This window comes from Ursus arctos, unplaced genomic scaffold (assembly GCF_023065955.2).
Source record: "Ursus arctos isolate Adak ecotype North America unplaced genomic scaffold, UrsArc2.0 scaffold_24, whole genome shotgun sequence".
Lineage (NCBI taxonomy): Eukaryota > Metazoa > Chordata > Mammalia > Carnivora > Ursidae > Ursus > Ursus arctos.
The window spans coordinates 14535480-14551709 of record NW_026622919.1 but is presented as its reverse complement, the minus strand read 5'-3'; the positions used below and the strand labels follow the sequence as shown (position 1 = coordinate 14551709).

At 59.0% G+C, this 16230-nt stretch overlaps 1 protein-coding gene across 1 annotated transcript in view; it reads right to left on the bottom strand.

Annotated features, from left to right (window-relative positions):
• Positions 1-568: 568 nt before the first annotated feature.
• The window catches only part of SCN4A (sodium voltage-gated channel alpha subunit 4), a 43411-nt gene continuing 27749 nt past the window's right edge, over positions 569-16230 (bottom strand). The window contains exons 15-25 of the mRNA XM_057318064.1: positions 12578-13057; positions 10570-10702; positions 9773-9927; positions 9049-9222; positions 8844-8966; positions 7225-7503; positions 6919-6972; positions 6151-6288; positions 5533-5637; positions 4623-4893; positions 569-3848 (exon numbers count right to left, since the gene is read on the bottom strand). Coding sequence (XP_057174047.1) covers positions 2623-3848; positions 4623-4893; positions 5533-5637; positions 6151-6288; positions 6919-6972; positions 7225-7503; positions 8844-8966; positions 9049-9222; positions 9773-9927; positions 10570-10702; positions 12578-13057 — 3138 coding nt within the window. The 3' untranslated portion in view covers positions 569-2622. The remainder of the gene's footprint in view (positions 3849-4622; positions 4894-5532; positions 5638-6150; positions 6289-6918; positions 6973-7224; positions 7504-8843; positions 8967-9048; positions 9223-9772; positions 9928-10569; positions 10703-12577; positions 13058-16230) is intronic.

The window sequence follows — 16230 nt, the reverse complement described above, 5'->3', positions numbered from 1 at the left end:
CTCGAGAAAACCAGAGGCACCGCCACAAATCGGAGGACCGGCTCCTTTACAGAGGAAAGGGGAACGTTGGGAAGGCTGCTGTAAGCACAAAAGTCCGTGGGAGTAAAGTGGGAGTTGGAAGTATGGTGGCTTCTCATTGGCTAAGTTGTGAGTGTCTCTCATTGGCTGGGCTGTTGCCAGGGCAGGAGGAAAGCCTTTCATCTCCCTGCCAGATAGTAAAATGGTAGCCACCTGTGAGGTCCCTTTTCCTATTGGGTCTGCAATTGATGAGGAGTGGTGGAGCCTGAGAGCTCCCCCAGCTGAACCTCCCGACTCCGTTTTAGTGAGGCTTCCCTTTATTAATTTTCAGAATCCAAGCCTCCTTTTGGAGGGGGGCAGGAGAGAGCCGGACTGGGCCGGAAAGGGAGTTGGGGCCCTCCTTATCTTGCTCTCTACCCACCCTGAGGCTCCCCAAGTCTTCCCCATTTGGCTCCAACCCCACCAACCCTTCTTGGTTCTTGCAGCCCTCAGACCCCGTCAACCTCTGCATGTGGAGGTGTGGAAGGAAGAGGCCTACATGAGAGGCACTGGGGGGGGGAGGTTTATTATAAGAACTGTACAGAGGAGTCTGCCTGCCAGCCTGGCTTGGGTCTGTTCCCACTCAGATAGAGTGGCAATGGGTGTGGGTGTGCAGGGGAGGGGGCCACAGGCAGGGGAGGCTCTGCAGTCTGTATGCAGTCCAGTGGTGAGTATCCAGTCCAACAGATGCTGAGGCTCTTGGGGCCATCCCAGTTTGGGGCCCCAGTCTGAGGGAAGGGCAGGGGGCAGGGTGCTGGTCAGGGAGGAGGCTGCCCTCTCTAGGACGCATCTTCTGAAGGTAGAAGCGGAACGGTTGCAGGAAGGTAGAAGGAGTAGGGCCTCCGTCCACAGAGGACACAGGCAAGAGACAGGGAGTGGGGCTGGGGCAATGGGTGTGATGAAAGGAAGAGGAGGAAGTGACAATGGGTGGCCAGGGGCCAGAGAGTAGCACAGACAGAAAGGAAGGCTCCAGCCTGTGGGCACACACGCACAGGCACACACACACACAGACACACACCCATACCCACACCCACATTGTTTTGGAGGTTTTGCTGCTTCCTGAGTTTTAATCAAACTGTTCACAAGAAACAAGAAAGAGAAGAGGAACTAAGGTCAATGGGGACTCAACGTGCAAACCTTACCACGCATGTTCACACTCATCCACACACTCACAGCACAGGCACACCCCATGGACAGGCCTGCATAGGAGAGACACACACACACACACACCAGTCAGACTACAAGGGCACGCTGACACAATACACACACGCAAGGCAGGACACGGTGCTTTGTGGACTTGAACACACACACAGCTGTACACACAGGCGTGAAGCAGATACAAGGCACACACACAAGCGAGCAAATCCAGTGACATCTGAGCAGGTGTCTCACTGCCTCCTCTGAGCTCAGCCTCCGTCTGTTCTCCGGGAGCCAGAAGAGGCCTGGCACAGCCATGCCCAGACCAGTGGTGCCAACAAAGATGCTGCCCGGCGTGCCAGGCAGCAGGAAGTTGGAAGGTTGGGCCTGAGCCAGGTGAGCTGCATGTCCCAGTGTTGAAATCTCTAACATGGGCTCAAGGACAACACTGTGAGGATCACTTTGGCGGGGAGTGGAGAGAAGGATGAGGAGGGAGGAAGAGATGGGTGTGGTGGGGGATGAGGGGATCTGGAGGCTGGGTGAGGCTACAGAGAGGCCTGTGGTGCTAACGGGGGAGGGAGGGAACAGAAATCTACCTCCTGAGCTCCAGGGTCCCTGCCCCCGCCCCAGGTCTGGGCTCTCAGGCCCAGGAAGCCTCCAGAGCGGTGATGCGGCTGGCGGGACCCCACCCATACCGACCCTCCAAACTTCCTAGAAGATAATTCTCAAGTGTAATCCTCCCTCCTGCTCCTCCCCCAGGGGCCAGCCAGGGGAGCCAGGGGCTGCACAATGGACGAAGCGGGACATGGTTTCGGGGGGCCACAACCCCAACTGGATGTATCAGGTTCTAGTGGCCAATCGGACTTGGGGAACCACTTCTGGACCAGTGACGTTTCTCTTCTCCAGGGAATTCATGAGCTGGCAGGACGAAGCTGTATCCCAGTCAGGGGAGGGCTGGTAGGTCCTGGGTCAGGTGTCTGCTCTCACTGAGGTTAAGACATCTTTATCTGGGAGAGGCCTGGGGGGCCTGAGCCACTTCCTGGGGAGAGGCCTGTAGCTCTTAAGACTCTGGTGGCAGGAGGGCAGCTCATCCCTCCACTGTAGGCTGGCTCCTCCGCCACATGGGGAACAGAGATTTCTGATATTCCAACCTCCCCCAAGAGGAGAGGCAGCAGGGCCCATGAGGAGGTGAGAGCAACTTCAAATGAGAAAGCACGGAAGTGGCGGGGAGCCTCAGGCCCAGGGTGGAGCCTCCGAGGACAATTCCCATGTTCCATGGCCTGGGTGTCAGCCCCAGCGTGGCCACATCCTGTCCCGGACAGTGAGCCAATCGCTGCAGACTCAAAGCCTGCTCCCTCAGCAGGCAGGCACCTTGAGGGAGTTTTGGGGGGGCCGTGCCAGGCTCAGCTGGCCACCTCACCACTGCTACTAGACAAGAGACTCTTTGACCCCCGGGCGCACTGTCTGCCCCGGGGGTGGGGAGGGAGGGAGGGCAGCATCCGAGGGGCTGATGGGCGTGAGCCCAATGGCGGGTCCGGAGTCCCCCGTTGAGCCCCTTTCCTCACTCGTGCTCGGCACGCTACTGTTCCCATTCTCGGGGCCGTACATCTTGCTCATGGTGGTGGCGATCAGGCCCTCCTTCTCTGGGCCGCCGTCCCCACCGCCATCCTGGCTGTGGCGGTACATGTAGGACGCCTGCTTCACCGTGCGCTGGAGCAGGTGCCGGCGGTAGGCCCTCTGGATCTTGATGGCACACACCTCCTCATGCTTCCTCTTGAGGGTGGTGGTGATGGGCTCGTAGGAGACCTTGGAGGGGTTGGCGGCCATGAACTTCTCCTCCATGGTCTCCTTAAGAGCATCCATTTCCCCAGAGTCGCCCAGGACCTCCTTGGTGAGGGCAAAGAGGATGTCCAGGCAGTGGATTTTGTCGCCCGGGACCATGGGCAGGTCCAGCGTGATGAGCTTGATCTTGTTGGGCTTGGCGATCCTCAGTGGCTCCTGCAGGGTGTCCACGAAGTCTGAGAGGCGGCTGTAGGCAATGAACTGCGTGGCGTCGGGGTCGAACTTCTCCCATGTCTCATAGAACATCTCGAAGTCGTCCTCGCCAAGGGGCTCACTGCTCTCCTCGGTGGCCACGTTGAAGTTCTCCAGGATGATGGCGATGTACATGTTGACCACAATGAGGAAGGAGATGATGATATAGCTGCAGAAGAAGCAGATGCCAATGGAGGGGTTGCCACAGTCGCCCTTCACGCTGGTGCCCGGGTTCTCGAGTGTTGGGTCACAGTCGGGGGGCCCGCTGTTGAGGATGGGGTTGAGGAGCCCGTCCCAGCCGGCCGACGTGGTGATCTCGAAGAGGCAGATGATGCTATTGCCAAAGGTCTCAAAGTTGAACATGTCATCGATGCCCGACTCCTTCTTGACGTAGGCAAAGTTGGACATGCCGAAGATGGAGTAGATAAACATGACCAGGAAGAGGAGAAGGCCGATGTTGAAGAGGGCAGGCAGAGACATCATGAGGGCAAAGAGCAGAGTCCGGATGCCCTTGGCCCCACGGATCAACCGCAGGACACGCCCGATCCGGGCCAGGCGAATCACTCGGAACAGTGTGGGTGACACGAAGTATTTCTGGATCAGATCGGAGAGCGCGAGGCCTGCAGGGAGCAAGTGTGAGGACTGCTGTCCTTGGGGGTGGGAGGCGGGGTCAGGGAGCGGGGAGGGGGGGCATGCGGGGCTCAAGGGGGGCCTGGCCTGGTGTGCTCCTCCCCAGAAGAGAGCGGGAGCAGCACAGTCCAAAGGCCTGACCCATGAGGCTGGGCTCCCCCAGGGTTCTGGGGTCGAGGGCTACGCTCTGCCCTGACACAGCTGGGAGGAGGTGAGAGATGCCCAAGCTGATGGGGTTGAGGGTAAGCTGACTCTCAAGGCTGTTCGTGGATGCCCCAGATGAGACAGAGAGGGAGCACAGCTGTGTGTGTGACTCTGTGCATGACTTGTTTGTGACTCAGTTTCCTCATCTGTAAAGCAGAGGTGGTAACAGTACCTACCTCCTGGACACCAGAGTGCCCGGCAAATAGTAATGATCAGTAAATGGTTGGTTGCTATCCTAATTACACACACGTCTGTGCACTTCTGTGTATGTGGATACCGGAACCATCTTACGTCTTCTAGTAGGCACACGGGCACCCCAGTGTGCCGCTACTGGTCAGGCACATGTTCCTGGAAGTGTATTCGTGGGTGTGCAGGTGACAGACTGCCCGTGAGCCCGGCCCGTGTGCCTTCTGTGTATTAAGTGTGAATGCCAGCTGCATATGCACACGTGTCCGTGTAAATGTGTGTGTGAGCTGCCCAGGGGCAAGAGCGGGTGTGTGAACGCAAGGCCGGGAGCAACGGGCCTTCCTGAATGCGTCCGCCCGGCTGGCCCCGCTCACCCACGATGGACAGGATGACGACCACGAAGTCGAAGATGTTCCAGCCGACGGTGAAGTAGTACTGGCGCAGGGCGAGCATCTTGAGCACGCACTCCCCGGTGAAGATGATGATGAAGACCATGTTGATGTTGTACAGGATGTCCACCTTGAGCTGGCTCTGGTCGTCTGTCTCCACCATCATGGTGACCATGTTGAGGCAGATCAGGATCATGATGGTGATGTCAAACGCCTGCTTAGTCACGCAGTCGTACACCATGCCCTGGATCTTGTTCTGCAGGTGGGGAGGGGTGCAGGGGTACAGGTGGGTGGATGTGGGGGGCGGTGGTCAGGACCCACACAGGATGTGGACAGGCAGGAGACACAGGGTGACACAACAGCATGACAGAGAGAGAGAGAGGAGATGTCAGGGCTTGTGGTAGAGTCAGCCATGGCAGGGAGGGGACACTCATCTGGAGAGGCCATTCTGGGGGGTCCATGGGCTTCTTCCTCACTCTAGGACCCTTCCTCCCATCAAGGTCCCCTGGCAACCTCTCATCCTTCTCCTGAAGTCATTGCTCACTGGGGAGGGTGTCTGGACATCCTCTTCTTCCTGCTTCTAGGGCCCTCCCACTTCCAGAGGCCACCCGCCGAAGGGGTGGGTGGACATTAGGGGGCTGTGCAGGGCCACATGAAGGGCAAGCCAGCACCTAGGATTTATCAGGCCGCTACTGCTCCCACACATGGTGCCTCTGTGCAGTTACAAAGAGGCGGGTTTCCCCGGCAGTGAGCCCAGCTTCCCTGCGGGTGGACCCGGCCTCACGCCAGGGACACTGTCCGGTGGGTACAGTGCAGCCTGGATTTTGCCCCCATCAGCGCCCTTGGGCAGGAGGTTCATCCGGGCTGTAGGAGGAGGGGCTCAGAGGGCCAGTACCTGGGGCCGGGGAATTGGCTTTTGAGGCTTCTTGGAGCCAAGCTTCTTCATGGCATTGTAGTATTTCTTCTGTTCCTCCGTCATGAAGATGTCTTTCCCTCCCAAGTACAGTGGGATGATGCCTGTAAGGTTGGAGGCCCCTCTTCTCTGCCTCCAGGACTTCCCCACCCCAGGCACCACCCTTAAAACAGTCCCCACACCACCAGGGGGACCTGGAGGGACCAGAGATGGGGGCTGAGGGAGGGAGGAAGGGGAAGGGGGACCATAGGGTCCAGAGAAAGGAGGGAGGGGAGTGGAGCGATGGACAGAGTCTGGAAGAGGACCAGCACTGGCTCATAGCCTGTTTGGAGCCACTTTCCATCAATATCTTGTTGGGTCCTCTGAATGACCCAGCCGGGTAGGCAGCACCAACCTTGTTTCTTAATAAGGTAACCAAGGTTCACAGAGGCTGAGTCACTTTCTCAAAGTCGCCGGGAGGATCTGAACCCCGGCTTGCTGCCTCAATCATGCCACCAGCCACAGCACAGTAGGTGCTGAGGCGGCACGTGGGAATGTAGGAAGGGATGGGTGAGTGAAGGGAGGGAGGATGGAGCCCAGGGAAGGTGGGTGGATACTCATCTTCTTCTTCTGCTGGTTGAAATTGTCAATGATGACGCCGATAAAGAGGTTGAGGGTGAAGAAGGACCCAAAGATGATGAAGATGACAAAATAGAGGTACATGTAGATGTTCACCTCATACTGGGGCTGTTCTTCCTTCTGCGGAGGCCACAGAACAGGATGGGATGGGATGGGACGGGACGGGACGGGACGGGACGGGACGGGATGGGATGGGATGGGACCGGATGGGATGGGGATGGGACCGGATGGGATGGGGATGGGACAGAAGGGGATGGGATGAGATGGGGATGGGAGGGGATGGAATGGATAGGGGATGGGGAGGGGACTGGATGGGATGGGATGGGATGGGACGGGATGAGATGGGGATGGGACCGGATGGGATGGGGATGGGACAGAAGGGGATGGGATGAGATGGGGATGGGAGGGGATGGAATGGGTAGGGGATGGGGAGGGGACTGGATGGGATGGGATGGGACAGGACAGGATGGGATGGGATGAGATGGGGATGGGATAGGATGGGGTTGGGATGGGATGGGATGGGATGGAGAGGTTGGGGGGATATGTTGGCTGCTCCCTGCTCCCCATCTCACTGTGGGCAGGAAGGGCCAGGGGCCCAGAGGTGGACCCCTCCACCCTCAGGCTGCCGAGTTTGGGGGCTCCTGAGGAGGCGGTATTGGGCTGGGGATAGGCAGAATTGCCATTGTGTCTCTGGTCTGCATCCTCTCCCCCGGCTCGCTCACCAACCACATCTCAGCGAGCCCCACTCACCTCCCGGGAGTCCACAGCCGCATACATAATGTCCATCCAGCCCTTGAAGGTGGCCTGGGAGAATGTGGTTGGGTGTGAGGAGAGGGCTGCTTCCCATTTCCACCATCCATGAGTCTCCCTCCTCACCCCAGCCTGGTCCTCCCCAGAGCCCCACGGGGCAGGCATCAAATAGAGACCAAAGAGGTCTAGATACTACCTCAGGGTCCCACAGCACTGGGAGCGGGGTGGGTGGCCTCCTCACAAGGAGTAGCAGTGGGTTCAGCACTTCCATCCCAGTTTTTAGCAAGGGCAGCAGGTTACACTTACCACCTGCAAGAGGGAGAGGTAGCCTAGACCCACGTTGTCATAGTTGACCTTGACGTTGAGCCAGCGGACCTGGCCGGTGTGCATCAGGCTCTCACACTCGGACTTGTTGTTGACCTCGGAGATGTCGAACCTCTCAGAGGTGGTGGTGTTGATGCAGTAGTAGAACTTGCCAGCAAACAGGTTGACGCCCATGATGCTGAAGATGAGCCAGAAGATGAGGCAGACAAGCAGCACGTTCATGATGGAGGGGATGGCCCCCAAGAGGGCGTTCACCACCACCTGGGGGTCCGGGGGGGTGGGGTCATTGCCAGATCTTTACCCAGGCTCCTTTGGGACAGGGCTCCCCACCTGTACTAACAAGGGGACCAGACAGGGCTGGACATTGTTATTCAGGGAAGGCTCCCTGGAGGAGGGTCACTCTGAGCCAGGCCTGGGGAGAAGTCTGCTGGGCTCTATGTTGGGGGTGGGGTGGGGAAGTGAGGAGTAGGGCTAGGGGTGCTGCTGGCCTAGTGGTTGAAGAGGGCTCTCTGCTTGGCTGGAGCCGTCAGCCCAGAGTTGGGGCACTAGGCTTCTCTGGAAGCAGCCTGGCCACGGGTCACTAGGCAGGAGACAAACACTCCTTCCTCGGCCCCCATAGGAAACTCAGCCCCCGTGACCCGGCCCCCTGCTCATCTGCTCCCAGCATTAGAAACACAGATACAGAGAAGAAGCCATTGGCATCTTCAAAGCAGCAGAACCCTGAGACTAGAGCCCTGTGCCCCACTCCCCAGTCCTGGCCGCACAGGCCAACTTCACTCTGTCAGGCTGGGCGAAATCTGAGAATTGTCCTTTTCTGAGGAGAAACTGTTTCATGACCTCCAGACAGAGTGGGTGGCACAGACCTGGTGATGCCTGGGGTAGCTCTATTCTTGGCTGGGGCACCAGCCAGCTGCACGAGCAGGTCATTTCCCCTCAGGGAGCAGGGGTCCCTTGTTCTGGGGGTGGGAGGACCCAGCATTGGCTGGCCCCTTGCATGAACAGGAGGGAGCCACTCAGGCTGAGTGCCCTGCTGGCCTGTGACCAGCTGCTTCATGGACGTCCGTCCCTCCGAGTGGGTCTTGTTCCCAACAGACCTCTCTTGGCTGGGGAAGTCCCAATTGTCTAGGCCAAACCTTCTATTATTTACTGTCACTTTTGTTCTCAAGGGCCTGAGGGAAGGGTGGGCAGGCTCAGAGCCCAGGCACAGGACCTGCCAGCTCATCCAGGTTTCAGAGCCCTGGCGGGCCCGGGTCTGAGGCCGGGGAGGGACACCTATACACCCATAGGCCTGCCTGCCTTCTTCCTCCCTCCCTGCCCCGGTGCCCTCATGGTCCCTCCTGAGAGCTGATGCAGCCTCTGCTGCCCCCCAGCGGTGGCAGGGATGAGCCAAGGAGGGGCTGAGGGCCGGAAGGGGCATTTGGGTGGTGTGGAAGGATGTCTGGGGGCCTTCAGATCTGGCCTTCCCCAGGGCTCAGAGTCCGAGACCTCTCCCCCCCCACCCCAGTGGTGGCTGGAGTACAGAACTGAGCCCCCTGCACCTTGCCTTGTGGTAGCTGCTCCCCCAATCCCTAGCCCTCCTCAGAGCCCCCTTCGGCACCCACCCTCATGCCCTCAAATCGGGACAGCGCCCTCAGGGGACGTAGCGCCCTCAGCGTCCGCAGGGATTTGATGGGTCCCAGCTCCGAGTAGCCCAGCCAGTTGGCCACCAGACTGATGATGGAGACCTGCAGAGGGAGGGTGGGCTGGTCAGGGCGGGCGGGGCCTCAAGGCCAGGGCGCTCTGGATCTGGCCGCAGGGCAGACTCACGTCCACGATGAGGAAGTCGAGCCAGCACCAGGCGTTGGTGAAGTACACCTTGAAGCCGTAGGCCACCCACTTGAGCAGCATCTCCAGGATGAAGACGTAGGTGAAGACCTTGTCCGCGTACTCCAGGATGGTGCGGATGACTCGTCGCTGCTCGATGTAGATGTCCTCGAAGGCCTAGGTACGCCAGCACGGCCGGGGGTGGCCGGGGCCCAGGGAGGCCGGGGCCGCCCCCAGGTCCCCCACCCTGCCTGCTGCTGCTGCTTCCCAGGCGTCCGGCACCGGCACCGGGGTCAGGCCAGGGGCAGGCTGTTGGTTTCTCTCAGACTCCCTGGGGCCCATGGGAGCTAGCGAGTTTCCTCAGGGGGAGCATCCCCTCAGCAGCCGTTCCCCAGGGACACTCAGTCATTTGTTGGGGGTCTGCACAGTGACACATCTTCAACCCTGACCCCCCAAGTCAACATTCCCAGGGCCTTCCCGCCTCTGCCCTGGCTGGCACCTGTCGCTGGGGGTGCCCACACAGTCGGACCCCGCCTGTGGCTTTAAGAAAATGAACACTCTCTATGTCATATCCTGCAACCACAAGTGAGCCCCTTTAGGATTCTCTGGGGTCGAGACTGCCCAGGCCTCATCCCTCCCATAGTATGGAAAGGAGGGGGCCCTGGGAGGCCCTCCTTTGGGCCTGGCACCTGCCTCTGCCCACGCCCGTCCCCCGGGCAACACTTACCAAGGCTCCACTGCTGAGCAGGATCATGAAGACGATGAAGGTCTCGAACCAGTTGTGCTCGACAATCTTGAAGCAGGCCCTGCGGAGTGTCCACCACATCTTCCCACGGCCCTGGGAGATGTCCACGTAGAGGAAAGGGCAGCGTTGCACGCAGGCTGGGGGAGGGAAGGGGCAAGGGCACCACATCACAGGACTGGGGGCTGCCTCCAGACATGCGGTCAGCTTGTTCCCACCACCTTCCTGGGATCGGCTGACCCCCACCTTCCCCATCTCTCCCAGGCAGCCTTCACGCTGCCCAGCCCAGGCCCTGGGGGCAAAAGTGTGTCCTCAGGGCTCGCTCCTGAAGGGCTGGGCTGGCCCCTCTCTGCGGATGAAGCCGAGGAGGGTAACAGTCTTAGAGCAGCCATTCCCAAGCACTGGCCATTTCCAAGCACCAGGTCACACTCAGGGCCCTGTGGGGATTCCGCACGGCAGTCCTCAGGGGCCAGTGCTGCACCCACCGCACCCGCTTGAGGCTCAGGGGGTCAGGGGCTAGGAGGCACCCGGGCTCTGGCACCCCTCTCTGGGGCTGTATTCCCCCCAGGGTGTGTTAGGGCCGAGCAGCATGGGCGGGGGGCGGGGGTGGGGAGGGGGCGAGGGGAGGCTCTGCATGTTCCGTGATGCACGTGATCCTGAGATGTCTTGAGGATGCTGCTGCCCCCCACCGGCCCTGGCATGGTCTGTCCCTTCCAGGGCTGCTGGGCTGGGGGAGGCACCAGGTGAGGTGGGGGGGTGCACGCACATGGGCTCGCCCTCACCCTCTGTGAAGCACTCCTCAGGCTGCTCCCCGTCAGGGTTCTCTTCAGCCTGCTCCTCGGGGTCCTCCTCGGGGGGCTTATAGTCGGCGGTGCTGCAGACGGAGGAGTTCCCATCGAGGGGCTGAGGTGGCTTCTGCAGGGGACCACAGGGTCACATGAGCCCTGGGTCCTCCCACCAGGTGAACGGAGGTCAGGATGGGAGACCAGAAGGGAAAAGAGAAAGAGGGGGTGGAGCTGACCTACTCATTCATTCATTCCCTGAGCCCAGGATTATGGAGCCAGCACTGTGGCCTAGCAGGAGAACCACAGTGAACAAGGCAGTGGTGGTCCTGCCCTCACGGCACTTCGATTTGGAAGGGGGCAGGGCCGAGGCCTGGGAAGGGGTGATGAGGGCACAAAGAGGCAGGCGAGGGCCTCAGGTAAGGGAAGAGGCTGGGGGGTGGCTGAGCCAGGCTGGGGGTCCTGAGAAGCGTGGGGTGGGGGCAGCAGAGTAACAAGAGGCCTGAAGGGACTTTTGAGGGAGCATGAACGGGGTCAGAATGGAGCTGGGGCTGCCATAGCTCGCAGGGGATGGCACACAGTGTCCTCAAGGTCTGAGCCTTCCCATGCCCAGGGTCTGCTGCGCTGAGGAGCCCAGAAAGAATAGAAAACTTTCCCCAGCAGAAGCTCCAGCCTCGGGCCAAGGGAACCAGATGGGAGTGGGGCAGGATGGTGGAGGCTGGTGCTGGCCTGGCCAGGCCTCCCCCACCTCTTGCTGGTACTGTCCCAAGCCAGGTTCCTGGCCCTAGCTTCCCTCTTCAAGGGGACCCCTTCATGGCTGGAGTTGAGGTCCCTGAAGGGGAAGAGGGAGAGAGCAGCTTGGGGGGCAGCCTTTGGATCCAGAATGGTCATCAGAAAACTATGGAGGTCCCCTTGTGCCCAGTTGACAGAAAGGGAAACCGAGGCAGGCATTAGGTCAGCCAGGGCACCCAGTAAGCCACCTGCCCTGCCTGTGTGGCCCAACTCCCACAATCCCCCTTGGAGTCTTGTTTGCCCCCCTGAGAGTCCCCAGAGCCTTGGCCCTGGGTGCTCTCCAGCCCTCCCCTCCCCTCGCTCCTCATACCGAGGTCGGTGCCACATTTCCCTGGGTATTTATAGCTTGGCAGGCACTCAGCCCCCTGGTAAGTCAGCGTGACACATATCTGGGGGGAATAAGGAGTCAAGAGCTTTCAGGGCAAAGTTCTTTGAGACTCTAGTGCCCAGCCAGGCCCAGGGCCGATAGGGTGGAGGTGGGCAGGGGCCCTGCCCTACCTGATGTGCCAGCCATTCTCTTGCCAGAGCTGGAGGATGGGTTGCGGGGCTCAGAGTCCACTCCCCTGAGAGGCTCAGGCTGAGCTTCTGGGGGTGACTACCAGTCCCTCTGTCAACCTTGCAGGAAAGAGGCAGGAGGAGTGGGCATCTCCTGGGTGGGTGGGTCAGGGCTAGTGGTGAGACTGCCCAGCTCTCTGCTCTCCTTGTACCCAACCTCATTGGCCCCCCAAACTTCCTCGCCCCTCAGAGTCCCCAGCCCAGACCTAGCACTTTGGCCCACACTGGGAGCTTGGGACCGGCCCCAGTGGGATAGTGGGAGGGACTTCAAGCCCAGAGGGGGATTAAGAGAGGCCTCTTGGGTCCCAACCCTGGAGCTAAGGTGCCACAGGTAGGAACATCCTGTCCAAGAGCACCACCTGCTGGTGAGAGGGGGCCCAGGTGGAGGTGCGGAGCTGTAGAGAAGGGACACTGGCGAAGGCCAGGCAGGGCCCATCAGGATAATCACCAGCCACCAGGCACAGAGACCCTTCTATGTGCTTATACACAGCATCTCACCTAGTGCTCCTGACCATGCCCTGAGGTAGGTGCCCTTACCCCCATATTACAGATGGAGAAACTGAGGCTCAGGATTTGTGCCTTGTCCAGGGTCATGCAAAAATTTGAAGCCATGTCTATCTGACCCTCGGCCCCCTCAAGCCGGGCCCTGTGATGGGCTCACCTTGCCATCCTCAGGCTCTGAGAAAGTGTCAGTCTCCTCCTCCGTGGGCATCTCCAGGTCGGACTCCTCGGAAGCGATGGGCACGTGAATGGTCAGGTAGGGGTTGTTGATGAAGTTGAGGTGGTCCAGCTCGATGCTGGGGGGAGAGCCGTCAACCAGGCCCATGTGGTTCAGGATGTGATTGTCCTTCTTCAGGTCCTTGTCGCCCTCCTCAGGTGGCGGCTCCTTCTTCTCGTCCTCTGGGGCACTCTCCCCGGCCTCCCCGGGCTCCCCGGGCTCCCCGAGGCTGAGCGTGATTTCCTTGGGGCTCAGGATCTTGCCGTGCAGCAGTCCCAGGAGAAAGGCTTTGGCGAAGCCGATGCCCCACTTGATGCGCCCGATGGCGATCTGCAGGTTGTTCATCTCGCCGTCCTCATCTGAGGCGGCCAGGCTGTCGGCGCTGAAGGAGCTCAACAGCAGGGCCAAGAAGAGGTTCAGCACCTGGGGAGCGGGGGTTGGGAGGAACCTCAGCTCAGCCTCGGGGCCCAGCGGGTGCCACCTTCAGCCAGCTTGAGGGGCCTCAGGCCTCCACATCAGATCTACCACGCGTGGGGCATTTAAAAGGATATCACCTAATGGGATCCTCACAACCGCTCAGGGAGGTGGAGTGTTGCTATCACCCCCACTTTGCAGAAAAAGAAGCCGAGGCTTAGGCACATGATAGGAGTCTGCAAGACCATGGCAGAGGCAGGGTTTGGGGAGGCCCCCTGGGTGACAGGGACTCTTTCCAGGACTCTGCCCTCCACCTCCGCGGCTGGGGAAGGCAGAACAAAGAACAGGGCTCACATCTCTGAGTTTCCAGGACTTATTGGGACCCTGAATTTGTGAGCCTTCTCTTCCTGTCTGTTAATGGAACCTGTGCTCCCCGGTGCTCAGATGCACGTACCCTATTGCTCTGGGAAGGGCATTTGGCCTACTGCTATTCGCCCCCTTTTCTCTCCTCAGGATTCCCTGCTCCACCTGGTTCTCTTCCCATTTCCCTACTGGAAGACTTAAGGGGTTACTGGTCTACCCCTCCAGTCTCCAGCTTTAGTTTCCAGAGACAGACATTTGCTGAGCCTCTGCCACTGTGGTGTCAGGGAGCTCCAAACTAGTAGAGACATTTAATCAGATACAATGCAGTGGGTTTGCATGGCAGTAGAGACTGGAGTGGGGTGCACAGTCTTTGAAACCATGCTGCTTGGCCTTGAACCCCAGTTTACTAGCGATGTGTCCTGAGGCACATCATATCACCGCTCTGTGCCTCAGTTTCCTCATGGGTATAATGGGGATGATTCCAGTACCCACCTCCTTGCATTGTTGTGAGGATTAAAAGATCAATACAAGTAGAGCACACAGTAGGCACTCAAAACATATTGCTGTTATGTGTGCAAGGACAGACGGTACAAGGTACAGGGAAGAGTATGATTAACTCTGAGCCCAGCTCAGCATTTTATTAATAAGGAAACTGAGTCCCAGAGAGGTAGAGGGAAGTGCCTGGTGACATACAGCACCATCAGGACCAGAATCCAGGTGTCCAGTCATTGCATAACTTTAGAGGACATCATTCATTTAGACTACAATGTGAATGGCAGCCTCAGAGGTTGTGCAGCGTGGTGGCTCTACCTTCCACCAATCTGTCTCCCCTTCCCTCAGGGAACGAGGAGAAAGGTGAAATCCAGGTGGGGTGGGGGGTCCTGGCAACTGTCAGCCCAGAGGCAGGGCCGGGTCTTACTCTGGCCATGGTAGATCTGATCTGGAAGCCTGAGGCCCCTCAAGCTGGCTGGGCCAGGGCTGGGAGTGTGAGTGAACATGAAGGAGTAGGGGAGCCTGTACATGTCCACCCTTGTGCTGACTTCTCCATGAGCCCCCCACGGCCTGGCTTTCATGGGGGGTCCTCCAAGGTCTTTTTATCATCACCTTAGCTACCACGTTAGCATAATATATTTGAAGTGTGTGTGTGTATATATATATATATATATATATATATATATATATATATATATATATACACTTCGGGAGAAGGTGCTGGGGGGTTCCTCCCCATCTCTCTGCCCTCTAGCTACTTTTCTTCCTTTGCCCCCAGACAACATTTATTGGTCTTTCTTTCCCTTTGTCGGGGGGAGGCATCCAGTTGCCAGAAACACATCTGAGATGGGAATTAGCTGCTCTCTAGGTCAGCAGGGTTTGCACACGGCTCCTGCCTGGGACAGAAATAGCTGCCTCAGGCAAGGCGTGGGGAGGAGGACTGGAGGGAAGGGGGATGGTCATCATGTTCCCCCAGGGGCTCTGAGGGGTGGGTTACCTATGCCCTCGTCATTTCCTCTGCTTCACAGTAACCCAGAGGAAGTGCCCAAGTGCCACGATGCAGGGGACATGGGGCCCCACACTCCCTGGCAGGATGCCTCAGTGCCCTCTGGCAGACACCAGCTTGCACGAGGCCTGGGCTGGGGGGGGAGGGGTGCGGGTGGTGGGCGGGGACAGTGCCCAAGGAGCTGCCGATGCCTCCTCCCCGGGCTGCCTGGCTCCCTCTGAGCAAGGCGACAGAGCGAGAGAGCAGCAGAACTAGGCTGGGAAAGAGTATCAGTGGTGCGTGTGCGTGTGTGCTTGTGTGTGTGTGCGCGGGGTGACACGCATATGTGACGGGCACACAGAGGCAGTGAGGGGTTCCAGACTCCGGAGCAAGACTGCTTGGGTTCCGATCGTGTGCAGGTTACTAGCTTCCCTCCCTGAGCCTTTGCTTCCTCCTCTACAGAATAGCGATGAAACAGCAGGTCCCCACGGGGCGGTGGTAAGCATTAAGACATAAATTCACAGAAAGTGCTAGAATGGTGGACAAATGCACATAGAGGTCGGGTGTCACCATTGTTACCACCTGTGTTGACACTGTCATTCTCACCACCGCTGCTATTACTGATGCTGTTACTGGTGTGACGCAGACCCAGGTTCTAGTCTGGGCTCAGTCTCACCCTAGCTGTGTGGTTCCGGGCAGTGGCTCCTCGGAGCACGGTGCCGACGTGACCTACCTCCCAGGGCTGTGCAGAGCATTAAAGCCCTTTGCGCAGGGACGGGCGCATGGCAGGAGCCCAGTCCTCGGGGAGGGTGGCGGTGACACCTATGGTGGGGACCTGAACCACCACTCCCTGCTCCCCCGGCCTTGTAGACCAGGTGCTTTGCTGAGCGCTCAGACCATGTGCTGAATTGGGTCACCACCATTACCATCCCCATTTTCTGCATGAGAAAAATTGAGGCTAGAGAGGGTTAAATAACTTCTGTCAGTAAGTGGCAAAGCAGGGGCTTGCAATGTTTTTGAGTTTACACATGTGCAGAGGGAAACCCACTGCAGACCCTTATAGTCATGCTGGGCCCTTAAACTTACCTTCACAAACTTCTACTCAGAGCTAGCTACCCACCCCAATTCCACCCCGAAGTTCTGCTGGGGCATCTTCTCTCTCTCTCCCCATGTCCCGACCTCTCCCAGGGACAACCAGCTGGGGTTCTCCTGCCTAGCTGTCCCTGGGGGCTCAGGACCTCTACCCACAGTCTCTACCTCAGTGGAGGTGACACCCCTCCCCGCCAGCCCGCTCCTGCCCCCAGCTGGAGCTCAGCGATATCTGAGAAGGGCTGACCCAGCA